The sequence below is a fragment of the Chiloscyllium plagiosum genome, unplaced genomic scaffold, assembly GCF_037043375.1.
Source record: "Chiloscyllium plagiosum isolate Xiang-an unplaced genomic scaffold, Cpla_swu_hap1 HiC_scaffold_18, whole genome shotgun sequence".
NCBI lineage: Eukaryota > Metazoa > Chordata > Chondrichthyes > Orectolobiformes > Hemiscylliidae > Chiloscyllium > Chiloscyllium plagiosum.
This window is the reverse complement of record NW_028270156.1, coordinates 46,303,318-46,315,791: the sequence shown is the minus strand read 5'-3', so window position 1 is coordinate 46,315,791 and position 12,474 is coordinate 46,303,318. Positions and strand designations below refer to the sequence as shown.

General features: G+C 38.6%; 1 protein-coding gene across 10 annotated transcripts in view; it reads right to left on the bottom strand.

Moving 5' to 3' along the window:
- Positions 1-12,474, bottom strand: part of ppp6r3 (protein phosphatase 6, regulatory subunit 3) — a 135,103-nt gene that overhangs the window by 42,107 nt on the left and 80,522 nt on the right. For 6 of the 10 annotated variants that reach the window (XM_087996582.1, XM_087996581.1, XM_087996579.1 and 3 more), the window contains 4 exons: positions 12,128-12,243; positions 8,581-8,666; positions 7,725-7,811; positions 1,757-1,854 (listed from right to left, as the gene is read on the bottom strand). In XM_087996582.1, the coding sequence (XP_087852708.1) occupies positions 1,757-1,854; positions 7,725-7,811; positions 8,581-8,666; positions 12,128-12,243 (387 nt within the window). The remainder of the gene's footprint in view (positions 1-1,756; positions 1,855-7,724; positions 7,812-8,580; positions 8,667-12,127; positions 12,244-12,474) is intronic. The other 4 variants (XM_087996584.1, XM_087996587.1, XM_087996585.1 and 1 more) reach the window with 2 other exon arrangements.

Here is a 12,474-nt window from a genome sequence, read left to right as displayed (position 1 = left end):
AATCTAAGGCACAAAACAACAGGCAGAGGAAACTCTTCAATAGTTCTTTTGAATTATCCTACAAATGTATGGACTCTGACATCTATGACCAGCTGAATAACAGGGAAACAGTTAAAACATTTCAGTACATTTGGAGGGTCAGGTTTTTGATAGGACTAGTAAAAATGCAATATGTTAATACCAGAAGTTACCTTCAACTTAGCAGCTATTATGAGATCAGTCTAAAGATGTAGTGTGGAGGTGCCAATGCTGGACTGGGTTGGACAAGGTCAAAAATCACATGGTACCAGGTTCTAGTCCAACAGGTTTATTTAAAAACATAAGCTTCGAGAGCCTCACACCTCCTTCAGGTGCTAGCTAACCTAGTGTCACGTGATTTTTGACCCAATCTGAAGATGGCCTTGGAAGATTGCAACTTAAAATGACAAAATATGGGAACTGAAATTTACAGAATAAATTTTCACAAAGGCATAAAAATTTCAATAAAGCTTTCTCTTGGAAATCCAGTGACCATAGTGAGAATTAGAAATAATTAAAACAATTAAAAATAAAGTCTGCTGTGATAGTCAAGATGTATTTTGATATACAGAAAGAACAGAGCTGTGTAAAGCTGAACATGGTGAAGTGGAGAAACGAAAGATGAAGCCACCTCAAGGTCCAGTTATCAGAGAGGGGCTATGAATTGGACTACGTCCTACACTTAATGGAAAAACTTTTTTGTATTAAAACTATGAAAATGATAATTATTTTAATGAAAATTAAGGGTTCACTACAGTTGCACAGTTGGCCTTATGAGCCAAAAACTGCAGATTTTACATAACTACAAGATATTATGAAAATAGAGGTGGTATCAGTAGTTAAATGGCTAGAATTCATGAATAGTTGAGCAATGTTTCCTTCTGGATGAATTAAGAACAGACTTTAAAATACAACAATTGATAATGATGTAAAAGGGTTATTCAGCACACAAATTTCTTTAACTAGCCCACTGCTGATCCATTTCATCTTTATCAGCAATAGTGGATCCCAATTTCAGTTCAATTTCAGCCGAACCCCCCAAACATGGAGCATGAGGATCTGCAAAAAGGTCACCAAACCTATCTAAATCAACAAACAAGGAGCATCATTTTCCAATAACTAGGAAAAATGATTTAAAATCTTGAGCAGAGAAAAAGAGAAGGCACCAGAAATCCCCAGTTTTCAATTTAATGGGAAAGTGAAAGATGGTCTTTCAGGTGTGTGGGGCAGAAGGGTAAGAAGGAAATATTATAATTCTGTAAAGGAATGAAATCTTTTCAAATGGAGTGTTCTCATTTTCTGTGCATGGGGGCTCACATGTTTGTGAAATCAACACAGCCTAGTTACTGTTTTGAACACGCATTCCAGCTCTGAAAAGCAGTATTCCTCTCACCTTAGTCAATCAAATGCACAGAGATCCAGGATTTAAAATTTCAAGCTGAAGACTAAAATTTCCTTTGCATGATAGACAGAATTAAATTTGATTGCTAAAGGAGAAGAAAAAGACCCAAAGCATCAAAGCAGTTCAAAAACACCATGGGGCAGTTTAGAAAAACAATTCAATATACCCACTGAAACATTGCTATTTAAGCAGGAAAAATAGGGGAAAAAAAGGATAGCACTAATCTCACCCAATTAGTAATACAAATTAATTTCAAGAAATTGCATGCTGTGTAAATATCTAGAGATAGCTACCCAAATCAAAGATTTAAACCAGTTTCAGAAAGTTCATACTTACTTCACTATGTCCTCCTGATCAGCAAACTCCTCATCGTTGAAGCCGAACTGGTCAATAAAATTGGACGTCATTTGTTGCATCTGATAATCAGAAAAGGCCTGGCAAACCCAGGACCAATGACAGGGATATAATCTTGATACTCAATCATATAACGAGGTTCACTTAAAGGGGACCCAAACCTTCATTTCAAAAAATTAAATTTTAATAAGTCTCTGTAGCTGTAAATTTGAGAATTACAAATCATAACATTTAAATTTTGAAAAAAATACCTCTTGAAGGCAGTGTTTTGAGTCAAATGACTATCCTTATTTGAACTTTTAACTTCAATGTGACAAACAATCCAAACTGAGTTGTATTACATTAGGCCTAAGTTATGCCATCATCCTACACCCAATAAAGAAACTGATCTTTTGCTGATTTTTCCCACTCCCATCCGATCTCTTCCAGTTACAGAAGCCAACATTCCATAAAAAACAATTCAATTAATGACCCGCTACTGATTACAGAAGTGCTGATTGAGGAAGTAATGCTAAAAACACCAGCAGAAAATTCACAGTGCTGTGGAGTCTTCAATGTCCACTTGAATAGTGAAAGTAGGTAAAAAGTTTTATATAGATAATTTGGAGACCATTTCTCCACTTTCAACACTCCTTCAGTGCTACAGTGACAATTACTATGTGCTCAGGACCAAGTCTGACTTTATGGTGAGGGGTGATACTGGTCCAAAATGGACGAGTGGTTTAGTACTTTAACAATGCAATAGCTAACTCATTTTATTTTTCCACCCACATTGCGAATAAGTTGTTTAAACAATATTTCTCCAACTTTTTTAATTGAAAGATTCCTTTGAAAGTGGATTAGTAAGCATGGACTTCCTACCATGTTAATTATCATTCTCACACTATACAGGTATTTACCGATTCATTAGATAACCTGTGAACATATAATTTACAATGGTAACTCTAAAAAAGATCATGCACCAAGTATCAACAGAAAGTTAAATCTCAAAACAACGCCTCAAAACAGGATTATCCATTCTACTCTTTTCTTAAGCAATGCATTGGGTGGCACTTTAAAGGTTTATTTTTAAATTCACTCACAACAGGTGGATGCATTTATTGTATGTACTGAGTTGCCTTTGAGAAGGTAGTGGTCAGCTGCTTTCTTGAACCGCTGCAGGCTGTGGGTTGACTCTTTGGGGAGGGAATTGCAGGATTTTGGAAGGTGCTGTTTCAGCATCTTTGGTGAATTTCTGCAATGCATCTTGTAGATAGTACACACTGTTGCTAGTGAGCATCAGGGGGAGAGAGTGTTGCCAATCAAGCAGACGGCTTTTTCCAGGATGGTGTCAAGCTTCTGAAGTTGTTGGAACTACACCCACCCAGGTAAGTGGGGGAGTATTCAATCACATTCCTGACTTGTACCTTGTAGATTGTGGACAGGATTTGGGAAGTCAAGTGGTCAGTTATTCACCGCAGTATTGAGCCTCTGATCTGCTCTCAGAGCAACTGCGTTTATGTAGCAAGTCCAGTTGAGTTTCTGGTCAATGGAAACCCAAAGGATGTTGACAGTGGGGGATTCAGTGATGGTAACACTGTTGAATATCAAGGGCGGTGGTTAGATTGTCTCTACTCAAAAACCTTTTCTTAGACATTTACAATATTATTGCACAGTGCAGTAAACATGAATCAGTAGAGCATGTATTGTATTCCATTGTATTTTGAGCAATGAAATTGAGGAAAGGATGAAAAAACTGAAAGCAGAAGTAATGTTGTATATTATTAATTTTAATTTTTCATTAAAATAGGAAATGTTTAAAAATAACTTTTAGCTGCGTCTGAGAACAGCACTGTCTGGGCAAATAGACAATAGAGAAATCTGTTGAAACAGTCACATTCCCAAGACACTCCCTTTGCTTAGCCACTTGCCTTTGTTTACTATTAACCTGTAATCAGGAAATAACCATGCCAGAATAGATTAGATTAGATTAGATTACAGTGTGGAAACAGGCCCTTCGGCCCAACAAGTCCACACCGACCCGCCGAAGCGAAACCCACCCATACCCCTTACCTAACACTATGGGCAATTTTGTATGGCCAATTCACCTGACCCTGCACATCTTTGGACTGTGGGAGGAAACCTGTTCAGATCTTTGAGCAAGGGTGTCACACTGAGGAAGGTGTTGTCCTCTGCATGAGATGGTAAAGCAAAAGACTCCTTAGTTGGTCATAAAGTAATCTCATTGCACTGTTTTGAGGATTTTCAAAATGTACCGTCAATATCTATCCCACAACCAAATTATCAAGCAAATAATTTCATCATTTCTCAGATTGTTGTTTGTGGCATCTTGCCATGCAGCAATTAGTTGCCATATCACCTACATCAGAACAATTACTATACTTCCAAAGTACTAAATGCACCGAAAAGCATTTTGAAATATCGAGGTTGTGAAAGCTGCTATGCAAGGCCTTCATTTTTGAATGCATAAGGGGTTTGCAGACTGACAAAGAAAATTAAAATCAATTTTGTATTTTCTAATCTACCTGTTCAGCATTGTTATTGCATATCTCTGGAACAGGTCAGATTTGAACCCAGAAATCCTGGTTCAGGAGAGGGACACTATCACTGCACCAAAGGAGTCCCGATTAAATTCATTTGTTTATATCCAGAAGTGCTCTTACATACAACTGAACCATTTTTTTTTTGCCCATCATCAAATCACTTGTGGTATTTTTTCACCTATTAACTATCAGCAGTAAATCACCCATATTCTCCAATTGATTAATATATGTGCAAAGGGGCAAGACTGACCATCAAAAGTGAGGGGGATGTAGGGAGAAGGGGACCTAATTAAATTCTTCAAGAATAATTTCAATACTGCTCACCTGGCAATAGTTAGTTCAAGTAGTTGCAGCAGCTTCCATTTCCCATCTGCTGCTTTCTCTTGAATTCTAAGCATTATCAGTGGTTCTAAGTCAACAGACTTCAAATGCTAACTGTTTTGATCCCCACAGATGCTGCAAGACCTGTTGTTTTTCACCAGTGCTTTGTTTTCGTACTCAGATCTCCAGCATTTGTATTTATTTTGCTTTTGCATCAAGTGTTCATAGCACTTTTACAGAATTGCATCACAAGGTTCTGTGTTCAAATCCCATGCCAGTACTCAGCACAAAAATAAAGTGTTGATGGAATGTTGCCACATTAGAGGTCATTTTTTTTCAAAAAAAAACTGTCAAAATAAGACCCCATCTGTCCATTCAAGTGCATGTGAACCATCCTAAGGCACTTTTGAAACTGCAAATGAGTTACCCTAATACTCTAATCATTATTCATCCCTCAATCTCAACAATAATTACCTGGTCATGATCAAATTGCTATGTGCAATTTGGCTGTCTCATTTCCTATATAATTTGCCATAAAACACTTTGAAATCTCTGGTGGTCATGAACAGTATCAAGTAAAACGCAAGTTTTTCCTTCTTCTTAAAACGGTTCTTTTGAGGATAAAGGGTCATCTGCTGGAATATTGCAGCACATTCTCTTAGTATCTAGATTGGATTGTGATGATGCTGATAAGATTCGCCCTGTGCTGTTCAGCAAAAATTGCTACTGCACAGCTCAGCCAACTGCTGCATATATTTATTTCATATATTCTTTTATTCATAGCTTAATTCACTTACCCAGCACAAAAGTAATTAGTTTATTATGTGTTCCACAGCAACTAAATGGGACAAGTTTAAGAATTTATATTCTCAACATTTACAGCCACAGATTTATTTTCTAAAATTGCTTTTGATCAAGTTTGAGCTCTCTTAAGCATTTCTTAAAAAGCACACCAATTGAATCAAGTAAACAAAGCTATTTATCAACAACTAGGACAAAATCAATAACTTAATGTTTCCACACCAACAATGAAAACTAATTAATGAACTGACCAAATTTTCAGCAGTTTGCTACAAGGTACTACTGCTTTTATTTGCCAAGATGATTTTAAAAAGTACACATCACCTGCTCAACCTATCACCTCAATTTCAAATGGAACATAGAACAAAGAACTGTACAGCACAGAAACAGCCCCTTCAGTCCGCGATGTTGTGCTGAACATGACGCCAAATTAAATTATCCCCTTCTGCCCATCCTTGGTCCATATACATGTGCTTATCTAAAAGTCTCAAAACTCCCCTATTGCAGCTGCCTCCACCACCATCCCTGCCCCTCACATCTCCTTTGAATTTCCCCCTCTCACTTTAAATGTATTCCTCCTAGTTTTAGACATTTCAACACTGGCCCTATCTACGCATTTCCTAATTTTAAAGACTTCTATCAAGTCTTCCCTCAGCCTCCACTGTTCCAGAATTTTTCTAGCTTCTCCTTAGAGCACATAGCCTCTAATCCAGGCAGCATCCTGATAAACCACTTTGCACCCTCTTTAAAGCCTCCACATCCTTCCTGTAATGTGGCAATATTCTAAGTGTGGCGCAACCAAAGTCTTATAAAGCTGCACAATGGCATCCCAGCTCTTGTACGCAATTCTCCAACCAATAAAAGACAAATGTTCACCTTCTTTACCACTGTATCTACTTGTACGGCCACTTTCAGGGAGCTATAGACCTGAACTCCAGGATCCCTTTGTACATCAATGCTGTTCATGGTCCTGTCATTAACTGTATACATTTCCGTAACATTTGATCTCCCAAAGTACAGCACCTCAAACTTATCTGGATTAAACTCTGTCATTTCTCCACCCAAATCTGCAACTGATTTATCCCACTGTATCCTTTGACAACCTTCTACACTAGCCACAACTCCACCAATCTCTACATTGTGTACATGTTTATATCACAATCAGCAGAGGTCACAGTACGGAACCCTGTGGAACATCACTAGTCACCGACTTCCAGCCTAAAAAATACCCTTCCACCCTATCGTCTGCCTTCTATGGGCAAGCCAATTCTGAATCCACACAGCCAAGCCACGGTGGATCCCAAGCACCTGAATCTTCTGAAGAGCATACCATGAGGGACCTTGTCGAAAGTCTTAGTTAAATCCACGCAGACAACATCCACTGCTCTACACACTTATTGATCACCTTTGTCATCCCCACGAAAGATTCAATCAAGTTAGTAAGACAAGACCTGTCCAGCACAAACCTATGCTGACTGTCCCTAATTAAGCCATGCTTTTCCAAATGCATGTAAAATCCTATCCTTAAGAATTCTCTCCAATAACTTTCCAACCACTGATGTGAGATTCACCAGTCTATAGCATTCTGGATTATCCCTATTTCTTTTCTTGAACAGAGGAACAACATTGGCTACACACCAGTCCTCTGGAACCGCTCCAGTGGCTAATGAGGATACAAAGATCTTAGTCAAGGCCCCAGAAATCTCCTCTTTTGCCTCTCTCAATAACCTCGAGTAGATACCATCAAACCTGGAGGACTTATCCATCTTAATGCTCTTCAAGAGACTCAACACCATTTAAAAAAAAAAAATTGATCTCAAAATACCCTAGTATATTAGTATAGTCCACACAAATCTCACTCAGAGTCCTGCATATCCTTTCAGTTGAAGGGATATTATTCGTACCTAACCTCCCAAATTGGGAGTAGCCCTATCACCTTCACACATCACTAACTATATGTGCAAAATCTTTAACAAAGGTAAAGCAAAGTATACACACAGGATCTTGGTACACAATGGGTTTAACAGATCCATGATTGCTCTAGTTCTACAATGTAGTGCTAACAGTACAGAATATGCTGGAAACTTGAATGAAAACTTATAAGGCACATACTGCACTTAGATAGGAAAAATTTCTCTTAAGTCTTGATATTTAATATAATCAGATTGGTTAAAACACTAATTTTATAATTTCTCATTTTTATTTAAGTTCACATGCAAACCAGGTACTTTATCTGTTAAAACTGAAGTAGTATTAAGTGGTTACTCAGTAAAGAAAATACTTACTTGCTGTAACCCCGAATCTGGAGCAAATCCTGGTTCTTTAAAATCAACTTCATCATCACTTGATGAATGTATATTGTGCGCGCTAACCTGGAATATAATTTATAGGATAAAGTGATACCACAACAAACCCAATTAATTCCACAGCAGAATATGTATTTTTCACCCTTGGTCTCCCCATAAAACAACTCCGCTCCCTTCAGAAAAAAAAAGTATTATTTTTAATAAGCTAAAACTTTCAGAGTGTTCCTCCATATTTCGAAATTTAAATTACAAACTCACTTGAGGAAAGCTAAAGTCGTTTTGCCTTTTATGAAATAAAAGGCACACGTAATCCAATTTTAAAGCTGTGTAACAGTCAACGGACTCTTCAGAATAAACTGAAGACAATATCTTCATACGTTCAGAACACTACAAAATAGTCCTAAATGTCCATTCACAATTCAAAGAATGGGATAATTCTGCATAAGCTTCTTAAAAACAATGGGCAAACTGATCAAAATAAACTTATTGACGATAATTTCATAGTACACGTAGCTACTTTTAATGCAACATGCCTGAACGAATATTTTAATCTAAATAGCAATGTAAAACATTATAAGATTGGAATCAGTGTCTTCAATCTTTCTGTAAATGCTGCATGCTTGACACTGACTATTTCATTCCTTAACTACTGTTTCATACTATAGCCAATTTTTCACAACAGTCGTGCCTGACTGGTTATTCAACTTTCTACCTTCAAAAGGTTGCCTATTTTCATCTCCATAAAATCAAAGTTTCATGTTTATTTAAATTGCTTTACATTTTTTTTTCCTTCTAAATATCTTTCAGTATGTGCACCCTGTTTTCAGAGACCTACCAGATCGATTGCATTCTTCTTATTGGTTTCTGCCAATGAACCTGTTGTAAACGTCTCCCATCTTTCTCTGTAGTCCTCACTAAGATCTGAAAAAGTTGGAAAGACTTCTTTTAAACAAAATCCATTACTCTGATCATTCTAAAAGCACAATATATTGGAACAACTATTCACTGTCAATAATCAGTCCAACCAAAAAAAATTGCTCCTCGTTTATTTATTTGCACAAAATGACATATGCTTTAAAAGGAAACTAAAATGTTAATGTGTAATTTCAACTTTACGTTGGAATAGTTCTTTTAAAAAAAAGAGTATCAAGATGTACAGACATTAAAATTTTGTCCTTAAGTATGGTTTGATTACTACCTCCTACTATATTTGTAGTTTTTTTTTGTTTATTCATTCATGGGATGAGGGCATTTTTGGCTAGGCCAGCGTTTATTGCCCAAACAGCAGTTTGGGTCTGGGATTACATGTAGACAGACTATGTAAGGATGTAAAAACAATGACTGCAGATGCTGGAAACCAGATTCTGGATCAGTGGTGCTGGAAGAGCACAGCAATTCAGGCAGCATCCGACGAGCAGCAAAATCGACGTTTCGGGCAAAAGCCCTTCATCAGGAATAAAGGCAGAGAGCCTGAAGTGTGGAGAAATAATTCTGCCTTTATTCCTGATGAACGGCTTTTGCCCGAAACGTCGATTTTGCTGCTCGTCGGATGCTGCCTGAATTGCTGTGCTCTTCCAGCACCACTGATCCAGACTATGTAAGGATGTCAGTTTCCTTCCATAAAAGGACAGATGTTTTTTTCAGACAACCGACAATAGATTCAGTCATCATTAGACTCTTAATTCCAGATGTTTATTGAATTTGAATTCCACCACCAGCCGTGTTGAGATTCAAAACCAGATCCTCACAACATTATCTGGGTCTTTGGATTAAGAGTCAAGTGATAATACCATGAGGCCATCACCTCCCCATTTGATAAGATTTGTGCTGTACACATCTAAGTAAGGTGTCAATGTTAAAGACATTCCATGGCCTTCCTTGGAGTCCTCCATGTTCCACTATATGGAGGATTAATCTAAATTGTCATTTATCTGTAGTGTGAATACGGAATACTGACATCACTACAAATCTGTTCTGTTTCTGATATTCTTCATGCAGTCTCATCATGACCAAAAGATTCAGCCACAGCAGGGGTAATTGTCTACATGGTCACAGTGCTATAAAGCTTCACAGAAAATCGGGAATAACAAATGCATCAGCAAGTACAGGAGCAGCAACCTTCAGCGTCTGCTAAACAATGTCCACATGAAGACAATGAAGCTGAAGATCCCTTCAAGACATCGAGGCCCAGAGTCCAGCATCCACGATGCTATTTCCTCCAATGTTTGCAGTGTTGCTGCAGACTGATGATGTCCCGAGATGCCAACTGCTGAAGTGGGACTTGTGACGTTAGAGGGTGGGTGGCCATCACAGTGACAGCTGCACCAAATTTATACACGACTGACTGCTTCCATGGATCCACTGGGGACCAAGTCAGATATCACAACCCTTAGGGCGGCACGGTGCCTAGCACTGCTGCCTCTCAGCGCCAGGGTCCCAGGTTCGATTCCAGCCTCAGGTGACTGTGTGTGTGGAGTTTGCACATTCTCCCCGTGTCTGCGTGGGTTTCCTCAGGGTGCTCCGGTTTCCTCCCACAGTCCAAAGATGTGCGGGTCAGGTGAATTGGTCATGCTAAAGTGCCCATAGCGTTAGGTGTATTAGTCAGAGGGAAATGGGTCTGGGTGAGATACTCTTCAGAGGGTCAGTGAGGACTGGCTGGGCCGAAGGGCTTGTTTCCACACTGTACGTAATCTAATCTAATCAACCCACTATTACAAATATAATTTGTATCAGATCACACTGCTTCATATCATTTCCCCATGATAAAGGTCACAGCTGCAAACCAGACCATCAGTTTTACCAACATAGTTGACTTCCCCCAGGTGCAATGCACTATAGACCATACACAAATGTTAAAATTGCCTTATCATGACAGCTCACTTCAGCTACAGAAAAGGATTGTATTCCATTAATGTATAGGTGCTGTGTGATCATCAGTACCACCGATATGCCAAGTATCTAGGAGCTTTCATGATGGCTATATTCTTGATAATTCTGATGTTCTTGCTTGTTTCATGGGAAGATTGCCTTACAATGACAGTTTCTGAAAGACAAGGAGTACCTTCTGCATCTGTAGCTGATGATTCTGAGGTTGAGTCTAAATACAATGCTGAAGAGCTGACCAATCAGCAACAGTGCTCCAAGGAGAAAGACTGTGCAGGCAGAACATCACTTTCAGTTGTAGCATCAGGCTCAACAAATTACACAGGAGTTAATTGATATCCGGCTCCACAGTTGTGAGCTGGATATAGTGATCATTCATTGATTGCAAATTTGTTGCTGCTGAAAAGGCAAGCGGCTGCCGTTTGTTCCTAGAAGTAAATACAATTTTGCCTTTGCTTTTGTGGAAAAAAGGTTAAACCTTTACAACCATTTGACGATTTTCCATTAATGCTCTCACACTGAATAATGACAAGATGTTATGCTATACTGGATGTTAAGGACAGGGTACTAAGATGGTATGGTGTCGAGGACAGTTAATCCGTGTTGCTTATTCCTGTAGCTACAGTTACAATGACAGTTGATCAGCAAGTGAAAATTTTAAAACAGTGTTATATTTATGAGTGTGAGCTTGTATTTTCATCCATGTCACTTGTGTCCTTAGAAGCAGTTCTTTTTCATTCCCTCCCATAACGTGCACTGTGAAGGGAAGCTCCTGGAGTCTGTACTTTAAATATGGCACTAGCACCAGTAATCAAGGCAAGTCCTGACAGTGGTAAGTACTTTCACCACTGCTGAGTGCACCGTAATGTAACAGGGTGCTTTAGAGGTATGGTGCATACATAATGAGACAAACTGCAGAGAACTGAGAGACTCAACACACTAACATTCCTGAACAGAAACATTCCATGCAATTTCCCAAAGTTGACACAGCTGACGTTTGGTAAAATTTAGCCCTTTGTCTATCTTCACATTTATCTCTGTGAATAACTAGCTGTAAGTAATGTTCATGAATAGTTCAGCCAGCAGTGGTTGAGCACAATGCTATTTTCTTCTGCCACACTTAGAGAAGATACTGTGAGCATAAATTTATTCACCATAACATCAATTGGTATTTAATAGAACTGGGCTAAACCAAGACAGTATAGAAAGTAAGAAGATACAGCCTGCTTAAGAAATCTGTTATCAAATTGTTTATGCGGAGAAGGAGTAAAGACTGTGCCCAATCTTCACACAGAACACAGTTAAATACAGTTCATTTATTTTCTGTCTTTACGAAAATAAAAAGTTTTTAAATTTAAAATGTCGTGCACAAGTTCAATTCATTGCAGTATGGAAAAATGTAGAATAAAAAGTATACTTTAGGAGAAGTAGTAAAAGATGAGTTGTAGCTATAGTGAATGACATGTTTAAAACAGAAACAAATACGGAGAGCATTATACCTTTAAGCAGCTGATTAATGAGTACACTGTTTGGTCCCTTCTCAGCATTGTGCGCAATAGCATTAGCTATCCGTGTTAAGTGACCCATGTACCCCCTCCGTCTTCCACCTGCTGATCTGAAAAACAAGTTCATCCACTTATTCCAAAACAACAAAGCATAGTTATTGATGTTGGGGGTTGGGGGCGAAGGAGGAGGAAGAAGAAGAAGAAGAAGAAGAAGAAGAAGGAGGAGGAGGAGGAGGAGGAGGAGGAAGGAGGAGGAAGGAGGAGGAGGAAGGAGGAGGAAGGAGGAGGAGGAGGAAGGAGGAGGAGGAAGGAGGAGGAGGAGGAGGAGGAGGAGGAAGGAG